The sequence below is a fragment of the Leptonotus elevatus genome, chromosome 17 (assembly GCF_054856555.1).
Source record: "Leptonotus elevatus isolate MCC_2025b chromosome 17, RoL_Lele_1.0, whole genome shotgun sequence".
Lineage (NCBI taxonomy): Eukaryota > Metazoa > Chordata > Actinopteri > Syngnathiformes > Syngnathidae > Leptonotus > Leptonotus elevatus.
This window is the reverse complement of record NC_141255.1, coordinates 4,896,914-4,910,415: the sequence shown is the minus strand read 5'-3', so window position 1 is coordinate 4,910,415 and position 13,502 is coordinate 4,896,914. Positions and strand designations below refer to the sequence as shown.

Sequence of the window (13,502 nt, the reverse complement as noted above, 5' to 3'; positions counted from 1 at the left end):
GTGTGGTCTTGTTTTTGTTACATAGTGGGGTTCAACGTTTCAGGATTTCACAGTGTTGTGGGGCCCACCCGTCCACGTGGGGCCATATTGCTGGGGCCCACAAGTTTAGACCTCTTTTTGAGGGTCAAGACTTGGTTTTAGAGTGTAGGCAATCATTTTTGATGGTTGGGGTTAGGGGGAGGGGCTTCCCTTACCAAAAAGAAGTATATTTAAGTGTACTTGTAAGTATACTAAAACTGGACATAAGTATACCACAAGGTATACTTAATAGTGTACTTAAATATACTTGAAAGTATGCTTAAGTATACTTATTAATATACTTAAGTATACTTTTAAGTGTACTAAAATGTTCCAATTTAGTCCCAAGGAGTTTACTTAAAGTTTACTTTTAGTACAAGAATAAGTACACTCGAAAAATAAACTTAGATATACTTAAGTATACTCTATACTATGAACTGAAAGTACACTACTTTTTGGTAAGCGTTGAGACGTCAACATGGGCCCAAATGCTCATTTCCTGCCTTTGGTCAAGTCCCATTCTGCTTTATCATTGGCATTTCATCAAATGGAGTTAAGGGAGAGGGTTTGAATTCGAGCAGTGTTTTTTCCACCTTCTTACCACCGGGAAAAATATTAACTTGTCCAAGTGAATTTGTTTCAAACATGAGTTTGGTGGTCAAATTATTTTTGGCTCTGCTGTTTGTTGACGTTCGTTTATCAGTCCTAATTGAATACACGTTTTTAAATGCTATTTTTTTAACGACTCAATGCTTCTTGTGAACTCACAGATGACAAAAAAAAAACCTTGTCATATGAAAAGAACTCTAAGCATTTTTTTTTGTTTTAAATAAAGTTTGTCAAACTTACTAGAGATGAAAGGGGAAAAGGAACAACCAATGTAGTCGCTGTGTTGCTGTCTGTGGCACAAGACGTAAAATAAAAATGTTTTTTTTCTCCGACATAAAAGACGACAATGTAGCAACTGGCGTCGTTCCTTTCATATCCCATCATGCCGCTGTGACTCAACAACAAAACACCGCCTGTAATTACGCGAATGCGGCAAGTTGACAAGTGTTGCTGCCGCTGTGCGCTTTACCTGCCTGAAAACTGTGCGGGGGTGACAAGAAAAAAAAGAAAAGAAAAAAAGAAGCATACTTCAATGCCTGATTTTATTCATTTTTGCGACTTCGAAATGCTCATACGTGTTGATGGCGATAGGCTGTTCGCTTGACAATTTAGGAGGTATTTAAAAAAAAAATTATAATAATTATGCTCTACAATTGGAAGAAAACATGGCTGTGTGTGTGTGTGTGTGTGTGTGTGTGTGTGTGTGGTGCCATTATGCTACCATGGCTTCAACCAGCTCTTTCCATTTTCTTCTTTTCTTAATGTCTGCTTTGATTGCATCTTCCAGTCGCTGAAAGGCTTTTAGACTTTTTCGATCCAGTTCCAACCCCCAGAAAAGTCAGCAAAATATAACGGCCGTGAACGCTCCGTAATGACCGCACTGATCATTCCGCTGTTGCTTGCCTCTGGTGCTATCGAGAGATGCGTTTTTTCTTTTTTTTTTCTTCTTTTTTTTTTCTTTTGCTTTGTTTTCTTGCTCTCCGCTTGACAGAACAGAGATGCTATTACAAGCTGTCTGACACCTCTTCTTTGCCTTCTGCCGACGATGCTTTGGCTGCCATCTGCTTGTTTTTAGCAAGGCACAGCAAGAAAGAAATTCCAAATGATGTGCTCCGCGCCATCCATGATTCTGAGGAAATGCGATATAAGAGATGATGGGGCAGGGGGGAAGGGGGGGGGGGGCGTCCCGGGAGGATGAAGATTCACGGACATATGCTGTCTCCGTCATCCCTCTCCTCCTTTCAGGGGCCGAGAAGACAGGCGAGGAGGACAACATGATTATTAACTCATAAGCTGCTTAATGCTGTCGTCAAATGAGAAGCGCCGGTGAGGCTCAATTTCCTGCGCGTCCGCCACCCCGACCGACCGCCAGCTCGCGCCCGTGCCCCGTTGTCGCCCCCTCACGTGCGCACATGCACGACGTGATGGATTAAAGCGACCGTCGGGGAAATGAAAGGTGGAGGCCGCGTTGCTCGCATCAGCCTGACTAATTACACACGATATAGCCCGCTACCTGAGTGAGTGAGTGAGTGAGTGAGTGAGTGAGTGAGTGAGTGAGTGAGTGAGTGAGTGAGTGAGTGAGTGAGTGAGTGAGTGAGTGAGTGAGTGAGTGAGTGAGTGAGTGAGTGAGTGAGTGCAGGTGCATGTTTTTATGAGAGATTGAAAGTGAAAGGGTTAATTGAGAGCAGTGAGTGAGTAGGTGGGTTGGCAGGGTGGATGCGGTTGGGTGAGTGGGTGAGTGAGTTTTTTCATGTTTGGCAAAATTTGTGAGTGAGTGAGTTTTTGTGTACAAAAGCATGAGGGAGTAAGTGAATGCATGCATGTGTGTATGAGAGATTGAGAGAATGTTTGTGAAGAGTGAGTGAGTGAGTGAGTGAGTGAGTGAGTAAGTGAGAAGTTTAAGTGAGAGTGAGTGAGTAAGTGAGATTTTTTGGGTGTGTGAAAGAACATTTGTGTGAGAGAAAAAGTGATAGTGAGTGAGTGCATGGGCGTGTTTGTATGAGAGAGATTGAGAGATTAAAATAGTTTAGCGCATTGAGTGAGTGAGTGAGTGAGTGAGTGTGCATGTTTGTAAGGGAGAGATTGAGAGTGAAATAGTTAATTGAGAGCAGTGAGTGAGTGAGTGGGTTGGCAGGGTGGATGCGGTTGGGTGAGTGGGTGAGTGAGTTTTTTCATGTTTGGCAAAATTTGTGAGTGAGTGAGTTTTTGTGTACAAAAGCATGAGGGAGTAAGTGAATGCATGCATGTGTGTATGAGAGATTGAGAGAATGTTTGAGAAGAGTGAGTGAGTGAGTGAGTGAGTGAGTAAGTGAGAAGTTTAAGTGAGAGTGAGTGAGTAAGTGAGATTTTTTGGGTGTGTGAAAGAACATTTGTGTGAGAGAAAAAGTGATAGTGAGTGAGTGCATGGGCGTGTTTGTATGAGAGAGATTGAGAGATTAAAATAGTTTAGCGCATTGAGTGAGTGAGTGAGTGAGTGTGCATGTTTGTATGGGAGAGATTGAGAGGAAAGAGTTAATTGAGAGCAGTGAGTGAGTGAGTGGGTGGGTGGGTGAATGAGTGAGTAAGTTTTGTGAATGTTTGTAGCACTCTCTGTCCATCTTCTTAACCAATAGTGATTCACAATTATTGACTGATCGAGAGCAGAATGCAAGTTTATTTTTTACTTTTTTTTTTACTTGGTTTCCTCCAACTATTTTCTCCATTTGTATGCTTTCAACATTGTGAAAAGAATTTGGCAACGAGCCTTTTGTGTCCAGCGCGAGGGCCATAAAGGCACACTGGGTCCATCGTACGCCTCAGGGATCAACTGGAGATTAGCGCCAGTCTGGCCAACATCAGTTGAATTCCAAGAGAAAAGTGTTAAAAAAGGGATTTTTTATTTCTCAAGTGGATGCTTGTAGACTTAAACAGTAGTATCGCACATCTCAGCTGAGGTTTTAGTGTGTGTGTGGAGGGGGGGCGGGGGGGGGGGTGTTCTGTGAAGCGAGTAATGAATGGCTAATACTGTTTTTCCTGTCTTGCCTGTTGTGCTTTTTCCTCAGCTAATGGCTTATTTACTGTAGTTCACGTCCATGCTTTAGAATATCGTATAAAAGTGATTATTGGAGCTCAGCACTTGAGCGTGTAATGCATGTAAATCGCTTTCTGCAAACGGCTCCCTCCCAACCTCATTATTTGTGTTTGTGGCCGTGTGTGAGTCAAAAGATTTCTTGCGGTGGGTTGACTTCTGGCAATTTCCACAAGTTGCTACGGACATACGCCTTTCCATCCCGGGGTCGTGGGAAACCTTCCGCTATGAACCTTTACCAAGAACTAATGCATTTTAAAATACTTAATAAATCCCGAGCCATGTCGTACTGGAACTTGTTACCTCCTCAAATTATGTCAATGACCAGTCCTGTCGCCTTTAAATCAAATATAAAAAAATAATAATAATAATTTAAATCTGTGTCACTTGTCTTGTTTTTGTTTCACTCTTCTGTTTTTCTTTTGACAGTTGTTGAATTGAACACAATTTGACTTAAGCTGATGTTTATTGTCTGTGCTTTGAAAATATACCAATTGTCATTGTTGAGGTTTTATATTAACTGTGAGTGGAATAATAGTATCTGCACTGGTATGGGGATCCTTAATTAATTATTATTATTATTTTAAATCTACTTACAGCATTCTCGTGATACATCAAAGATTGACAGCCGAAGTACAGTTCAGTTGTATTGCAAATCTTCCTATACATTTGCATTGAATCTTTTGACCCTAAATTTTTTTTTTTCAAATCTGTCATTGATTATATCATGTGTGTTAGAAATACATATTTAAATAAATATTTTTTGATTGTCGATTACCAATACAAAATAGAACAAATTATATGCGGATTCTCTTGCTTTGTGTCACAAGTTGATGACTAGGCCTTTTTTTTTTTTCAAGCACACACACATACACACACACCCTCTCACTGTGTGCACTCGCAATCGACCTCATCCGACCAATTAAAGGGAACGCTTAGTTCCCGATCAATGGGTTAATGCTGGGGTGGAGAGGGCAGAACAAGGATAGAGGGGCATTTATTTATTTATATATATATATATATATATATATGAACTGTGTAGCACTTCCACTTGTTCCCTGCTTTGAAAGAACACACTCGGTTAGCCGTTAGCAACGAGCTAGCCGTTGCTCCAGCTTTGAGATGTTTATGGGCTCTCATCGCCGCCTTGTCACTTGGAGTGACCCCCAAGCCACTTGATCTTTAAATGTGAAGCATGTTTTGCCCAGCAACTCCACCAAATAGCTCGTAAGGGTTAAACTCAAAGTGGTGAAGCGCTCGCTTGAAGTAGAGCGGCGTCACAGCGCATCCGAGAACTTAACAAAATGAAAGCATTCAACGTCGTGAAAAGGAGTCACTATAACAAACTACAAACTTTAGCAGTAATAAATTCAATTATACTGCATATATTTGTGGGGACTGGTGTCAAGTTGTATTTTAAAGTTTTAAAAATGTGCATAATTTCACTAGTTACTTACGTTAAAAATGAGCCGGCTCTTAATATGAAAAGAAAAATGCTGTCACCATTGTCTTACAAAATGCAATTATGCCATGTAGTGACCGACACAAATCAGTCATACTCGTTTTTTTTACAGTACATATTTAAAATGTTAAATTTTGTATTGAAATGACTATCAATTACCCCCCAAAAAATCAACATTATTTAAATTAGGGAAAACATTTACATTTTATTGTAAATTTAGATATAAATTGAGATATAAAATGTGAGATTAATTGTCAGTTAATTATTGAAGTCATGCGATTAATTACGATTGCAAATTTTAATCGACTGACACCTCTAATATATATATCATAAAAAAATGTATAGAATTGTATTAGATCCCCCATTTAACCCTTTAGATACTACTATTATATATTTATATACTTTTTCCAGGACAAATGGAAGTTTCAAAATCTGGCAAGTATTTGTCAATATTATAGGTTATAACTGGTTCAAAATGGAGCGCGGCCTGTGTGGCGAAAAAGCGTTCACTCCCACGCGCCATTAAGTGCAGCCAAGTCACGCTAAGACACGTTAACACATCAAAAACCAGCTGTAATGACTTCTTTTTTCTTTTCTTTTTTTTTACTCACTTTAGTCAGTCTACAAAGCAGTTAAAAACTCCCGGTGATAAAGTAGCAAGGAAGTGCAGGAATGGGCTCTTTTTTTTTTGTGTGTCACCTGTGGGCACCAGGAAAACTTGAAAGTGTTGATCACACAGCGACTTTGCCTTCAAAAATATATGAAAGCAGGTGTTCGCCCTCCCTGAGGACCAAAGTCTTTCTTTTCCTGCTCATTTCCTCACTTCTGTGTTTATCTTTGATAAACAGATGCTTACGAAAATAAATGGAATTCCGATAGAGTTCTCCGAAAAAGAAAATGTTCTCGCCATATGACGTGCGCCCAAAAAACAAAGGGTAAAGGGTGCGTGAGTCAGCATGTCAACACACGGAAGTATTTTCAATGCGGCAAAAGTGATTTAAGTCGGCGGCAAACTGGTTCGACGTGGCAGGAAGTGCTGGCAACATGAACATCCTCACAATCTCCTTCTGTCATTTCGATTCTCAATATGCAACCTGCTCAATGTGGGATTACTCGCTCGACGTGTGTTTTTGTGCAGCGCCAGGAAGAAGAAAAAAAAAAAAAAAGAATGTGAAATTTTGTGCGTGCACGCAGGGTGCCACAGAGCTGTTAATTTCCGCCCAAGCGACAGAGGTGATGAATGTGGCGCCTGCCGTTTAATGAGGACCGTCGGCGCTTTGTATCACTTTGGGTCACCTGTGATTTTTATTTCATTTTTTTCAATTTCTCTCTAAGAATAATAAATAATAACCCTAATCCGCTCCTTTTTTTTTATTTCCACATTGTTGATTCAATATTCTTTCAACTTTGGAACACGCAGCATGAGCCATCCAGAATTTGTTTCCTTTTGACGACACGCGTTCAAATAGATTTGCCTCACAGGGTCCTTATTGTCATATTGCTAAACAAATTGGTGGCTCATCTGATCATCAATAACCCGATGACGTGACCGCGTGCAGCCACGGGACTGTGCGTCTTCTGACACTTGTGCTAATTCAATACATTCGCATCCATGCTGTATTTCGAAAAGCAGTAGTGTAACAAGGCGTTTGGAAATGGTCGTTGCCAGTTGTTGTTTGCCAGGCACCGGTACACACCGCGCCTGTCACTGTCGCAGTCTCCCGTTTCCATGACGACCGCCACAGCTCAACTTGGGTCTTCAGGAGCAGTTCGAAGGAAAGCAATCTGGAAAGCGTTTAAGTTCATCTGGCGCATTTATGCCAATGGCAGATCACGCGCGCGCGCGGGCACACGCACGCTCTTGTTTTTGAGTCCAAGTGCCGTGGCAACAGGTGTCAGATGTGTTCAGCGCCGCCCACTTCATCTCATTTTTTTGTGCCACTTATGTCAGCCGGTCGCAATGAATGTGAGACGCTGTCGGAACACTTTATCTTTCCCTCCTTATCTCCGCGCTTTCCGCACTCACACGTACACACGACACGGCGCACGTCATGGCTATCTGCCATCTCTCCTGCGGCCATTGCATGGTCCGCCTTGTCCGTCCTTATCTGCCTTTTTGTTTTCCCATATCGCTCACCTCCTCCCGTCCATGATTGGCTTGCTTGGAGGCCCACCGTACATTACATTTGTTGACACGTCTGCCTCAATAAACTTAAAAAAATATATATATATATATATATATATATATTTTTTATTTTATTTTTTTTTTTTTTTTTTTTTTGTTATTAATCGCATGACTTCAATAGTTAACTCACAATTAATCTCAAATTTTATATATGTTCTAAATGTACAAAAAATAATAATCTTGGTTTCATACTCTTGTTAACATAAGAGTGAAATAAAAGATTAAACTAATAGAAATATGGCTGCATCTTTTAGTCATTGATAAAGTAATTTCAAACTAATTCATATAATTGTGTTTAAATTAAAAAGATGTACTGTAGTGTAAAAAACTAGCGTCATAATTGATTTGTGTTGAGGTCATTATTCTGCCACTAGATGGCATAATTGCATTTGTAAGACATCGGTGACATCTCAGTGCATTTTTATTTTAATAGCTATCTAATCTTTAAAGTGGAAATCAACCTTAAACATTTACTGACAATAATACGTTATATATGTGACCTCACTAAACATGACATTCTGATTAATATTACATTTGTGGAATATATCAATTTTACCTGTCCTTCACCTCTGTAACACTTTCCAATGAATTATCCTACATTATTATTAGCATCTTATTCATTTCGGTAGTTATCTTGACCTTTCTCTCCTCAACAGCTTTGCCACATCCTCCTCCTCCTCGTAGCAGCCCAAGGAGAGTCATCAGACGACCCCGTCGAGGTCACAGGGGTTCAGAGGTCGCTCGGCGAAGACGTCCACATGTCCGTGTCAAAACACCAGCTGGCGCAACCATCTCAGGTAAGTGTTGTTTGCTTGGAAACTTTTAAGTGGGCCCGTCTTCATTATTTTCAATGCATCCCACTGGACAACCTTCAACTTGAACCGTAAACATTTCAACGTCATTTCAAACTTTTCATACGTAGAGCAATATTTTTCAAAAGAAATGGCTGACAGACTATTTGAAATAGATGCCATTTTCTTACTTTCCTATGAGCCATTTTATGACATTTTTGACTATCGTTACATTGTGCATTACATTTTAACCAAACGATTTTCCTCATGAAAAATAACTGAAGTCGTGTAAGACTTTGTCACCTGACGTTCTCATTGAAGCGGGCGAGGTTTAAATTGCAACAGACTTGCATCAGCAGATTTCCGAGCATCTTGGAGTCTTGTGTTTCTTAAGAAGCAGGTTTGGAGATAGATCAACTCCCACCCTCCCTTTTTTCCCCTTTAAAGGATAACCAAGTTAGAGAAAGCATTGAACATCTGTTGCCAACGTCATGCTGCAAAATCCCCCCCCCCGGCCGCCGCCTGTAGAATTTTGATGGCGAGCGTAGCAGGAAGTAATAGAGATAAATGCGGCGTGCCTGTGAATCCATCTCGCCGCTTCTTCACTCCGAGTCGCCGCATCGCCCCCATGAGCCGGGTTGAAATGCTTTCACACACAGACGCACAAAATTGTGTTTGTCCTCTTCTTTGCTGCTTGTCTTGCAAAAGTACACAAGCAGCGTCTATCATTCCGCTTTGAGATGTTTCAAGTGTTTGCCCGTATACAGTCGCCCGCTGACACCTTTAAATTAGCATGTTCCCGCACGTGCCGCCTCCTCGCCGCCATGGCAAGCTACTCTTTTGTTTGCGAATGATGTTCTCTGACTACATTTGGACTACTTTTAATCTATTCCTCATGAAATTAATACCTGACAAAGCAACCATGTCATCCAATAGAGTGCCGACAAATAATATTTGGTCCGTTGAAATCAACAGGGTTTTAAAAGTCGAAAGAAGGATTGTTGAATGAGCGAGAGTGGACAACGAAGAGTCCCTGTTGTATCTTTTTTATTTACCGTGTTGTATAATCCCTGGAGTTTTGTCCGGCCCATTAACGACAAGTCTATTTGTATCCTCTAAACCAATGGTCCCCAACCTTTTTTCCGCCGTGGACCGGTCCATAAATTTTGCGGACGGGTGGGGGACCACTGCCCGAAATGCATCACAGAGAAGATTCTACCACCCTGAGTGAGTGAAACTCTTGACTTTTCCCATAACTGACATTCCCCAAACTCAATACTCATCAAATGCTATATTTAGACTGGTGGGTCTGCATAGAATATATTATTGTAAAAACCCTTTTGAGGTGGACTTCCCCTTTCTTTTGCAACAATGAACGATGCATCTTGTCAAAGTGTGGTCGAACCAGCAGCAAAATCTCAGTTTTTACTTTCAGGTAGGCTGCTACGTCATCAGTTCCAAATATGGTCACACAGGAAACTGGTCATTTTGTGTTGCCGCGTGACTCATTCACACTAAGCGAGTGCAGTGTGAAAAGGGTTTTTGCAACACTGTCCTAAACGCTAGGGGTTGAACTGATTAGTCAACGCATGGACTTGACCAGTCCGTTAAGGACAATAATAGCATAGTCAGTCATCCAATCACAATTCAGGCAGACACCTTCACGGCCCTTGCAGACAGAATTGACAGAAATCTGTTACACAATTGGCAGCAAAGCAAAGCATTTCCTAATTTCCGACTTCCGTGATGAGTGATTGGATCGAAAAGTGAAAACATCCAAATGGACTTTCAAGCGTCTCCAGCATGAACTTTCCACTTGAACTCAGCCTCAAAGCCACGTGGTCATACTTGGGAAGAATGGAAGTAAGGAACATGCCTCGAGCCCCGCTGAATGTGGTTTGCGTTTAGTCATTGTTCAGCGACTGGAATGCTGCGCCGCCGCTGCCTTGTTCAAAGAACCAAAAGGAGGTTGAGCCAGGCCAACTTTGGCTACGCTCCGCGAGCTAACTTAGCCCTCAGACCTTTGCTATGTTTTCGGGGTGCTTTCGACTTGGTTGCTATTAAACACAGCTGTCCCGGTTTCTGCTAGCAAACAACTATCTCCATGCATTTTAGTGGAGGAAGTTCCAGGAAGTGGTTTTGAAAGGCAACAACGCTATTTTGCTAATGAATGCTTTCATCCACTTGCGTATTCCAATGTTGTAGGTCACAAACTACTCCGTTATTTGATTATAATGCAGTATTGTCCTCAGTGTTGACAGTAATGCATGACTTGGTATGTTATTCAGGTTTCCCCTTGTCTCCACTCAGAGGACAAAGTCAATATTCCTGCTGTTTTTCCCCCCTTTTCTGCATACGTTTAGCCACTTCGGCCAAACTGACATGCCCGTCTTTTCAGGCCACGCTGCTTCTGTTCTTAACCTGGGTTCGATCGAACCCCGGGTGAGCCAGTCTCAGGGGTTCAATCCTGAATCATATTCTCAACTCATACATCGTGTGATTTCTTTTTTTTTTTAAAGATATGTTACGTACAATATGAATTCACATGTATAACGGAAGGTATGGTGTTCCACAGGGTTCAATTCTGGGGCCTCTGCTGCTTTCATTTATCTGCTGCCCCTAGGTTCCATCTAAAGAAAACAGTGGTGGTTGTTTTAAATACAGAGTTGAGTGGAGAGAGCGTCCTAACTGCATGATTTGCAATGCCAAGTTGAGCAATTGTAGCTTTGTAGCAAACTAAAGGAACACTTTCTTAGAGATGGGGAATACATAAACACAAAGCTTTCTGAATTCAAGGTGAAGAGAGCCAGATTTGATGTAAACCCTATAACTATGGCTTGAATTAAAAAAAAAAAACGTATTTTTCCATAAACAAGGGTCGATGAATGTGTGTAGAAACTGGTGGAGTTCAGTACCAACAATTTTAAGAACCACTGTTTCATGCGCTCGTATCTCGAAGGGAATAGGAACATAATGTAATTATTAATAATGAATTGGAAAATAATGTACCTAAAACAAATCAAGGCATGAAGGAAAGAAGTAGTCCAGACGGGCTACTGTGCTTTTGTGTTGGGTCCAATCAGAACTTGGCTGTGAATTAAAATGCGATCCTGCGGCATGACAAACTTAAAGAACAGTGCCAGTTCCGCGTAAAAACTTAATGCTGTGAAAATGCAGTGCTTGCAGAGCTTTCGGGATGGATTTCCGGGTTTTGGAAGAGAGACCGAGAGGCAGCAGCTCCTATTTTGGGGATTTCTGAAACCAACCTGGCTCACAGAAACCATATGACATTCTAGTCTAATAAACAAAAAGAAATGTGTATTAAAATGAAAATGTCATTGAGCACTCCCAGTGCAGGACCCCCCCCCCCCATTCCCGCCCCCCCAAAAATGTTGTAACATGAAAAGAAAATAGCTTATAGACGGTCAAAACGCCTCAGTAAGCCGCAGTAATATAAAACACCACCACGCGGATAATATTCGTTAGCCGTTCTATGGCATTTTGTATTGTTTGTTAGCATTAAGCTAAACTATGCGGTCGCACACAATGTGTCATTCTCTCTCTTTGTTTTGTTCTTTTCTGTCTTTTCTTCTTTTCTCTTTCACTCTTTTTTTTTTAAGTCGGGTCACACGTAGCTCACCACTGTGGGAAGGTTTACACTTTGTAACTTGAATATGACTCCTTGGAATATTTGGAGGATTATTATTATTAGGGCCCTTGCCTCCATCCGTTTTCTCCACTTCAGCATCACCTTCTTTTGATCTGCGGCGGCGAGCTTTCCGACGCTGAGGTTGGCGAGACGCAGCGATTAGCCACGCTCCGCTGCTAATTGCGATTAGCGTTACTTAAAACCGTCTCATTTCAACTGTTGCTAATTAATTGAATTCCGCGCATTATTTGATGAGCCAAGATGTCACGTTGGCTTAAAAAAAAAGAAAAAGCGAGAGCTCGTGTCCGGAGTCATCCAATCATGTCGTGCCGGAACCTTTGCCTTGCTTTGTCTCTTTTTGGTTCCGTTTAAGTTTCACGCTTCATCTTTAAAAAAAATATTTTTACTCTTCCCACACATTTGAGAAACGCTTATTAAAACTCAATAAAATGCATTAAAACTCTTATTAATATTCCTTAGCATGTGTTCTCACTTACTTGTTTCTCCAAAAAAAATGAGGCTGAGCGCGCTTGCTTCAAGCTGTTTATTTGTCACTCCCAGTTCAAGTTTAGCGTTAAGATAACATATAAAACAGGAGATTTAAATGTAATTTAAAGACAAAAAATGTTCAACCAAAACATGTCATTCATTTAAAGGAAGTCCACTTGCTTAATGCTAACGTGTAATGCTATGCATTAGCATAGACGTCATGTTAATTAAAAAAAATAATAATAATTAATTTAAAAAGATGTTGTTTAAAAACTTGTGATATCATGATGGTTGACTGTACATCAACTGGTGCAATGTCGGGGAAGCCCCCCCCCCCTTCCCCCTCCCCCACCTCATCGAATAGTTCCCTTGAGAGCTGTTGCGGCCAAAATATATGGGCTGATATTTGAACACATAAAATGTTGATTAACAAGCTGCAGGGCCTACTAAAAAAAAACAAAAAAACAAGCAAAATATGTGGCCGAAAAGGGGCATGTTGTCCATTTCTTGTGCCTGGAAATCTAAGACGGAAGCCAACGTCCAAATGCTGGCGAGGTTTTGACTTTGCACTTCCTCGCCCGCCAAATTCCTTTCACAAGCTTTTCCCTGCAGGCCGTTGTCTTATCCCCCCCCCCCCCCCCCCAACGAAAGCCATCAAATCCACAGATTGGCACGTGGATCTGGAATTTTTAGAGAGCCTAAATCGCTCTCCTTTGGATATTAGAGCCCCGGAAGGTAAGCAAGGGGAGGGCAGCATGTTTGGCCAGTGGTGGGAATGTGCAAGTATGGTGCCGTGGCGCGAACCCGATGAGATGTGAGGACCACCAGGGTTAAAAGAAGAAAAAAAAACTTTCTCCTGGCGGCATCGCTAAGCACGGCTTGTTGGCGCGCCTTTCCGCTGCCGCTCTCAGAGAGCCGTATGAGGTTAATCCGACTTAGTCTGCAGCCCAATCTAATGAGTTGGCCCGCTCTCCTCCCCTGCGTCACTGCACGTTTAAGCTCCATACTGGGATACTCGCACCGGGAATTGTAATGCACTATGATTAGTGGAAGACTTATCATCATTTTGGGTTTCGTTGATCGACTCGAGAATCCAATTTGTGTAGATGCAGAAGAGCCGACACTGGACTGAAGAAGGTGAACTTTGGGAAATTTCTAATGGAAAATATGGAATTCTTGGAATTAGCCCTCTAGCCCTTTAATGTAATAATTTCCTGAGAATGTATTATATA

At 41.4% G+C, this 13,502-nt stretch overlaps 1 protein-coding gene across 3 annotated transcripts in view; it reads left to right on the top strand.

Annotated features, from left to right (window-relative positions):
- Positions 1 to 13,502, top strand: part of LOC147159399 (tudor domain-containing protein 5-like) — a 154,952-nt gene that overhangs the window by 98,348 nt on the left and 43,102 nt on the right. For all 3 annotated transcript variants that reach the window (XM_086058810.1, XM_086058809.1, XM_086058812.1), the window contains one exon: positions 7,998 to 8,138. In XM_086058810.1, the coding sequence (XP_085914936.1) occupies positions 8,100 to 8,138 (39 nt within the window). In that variant the 5' untranslated portion in view covers positions 7,998 to 8,099. The remainder of the gene's footprint in view (positions 1 to 7,997; positions 8,139 to 13,502) is intronic.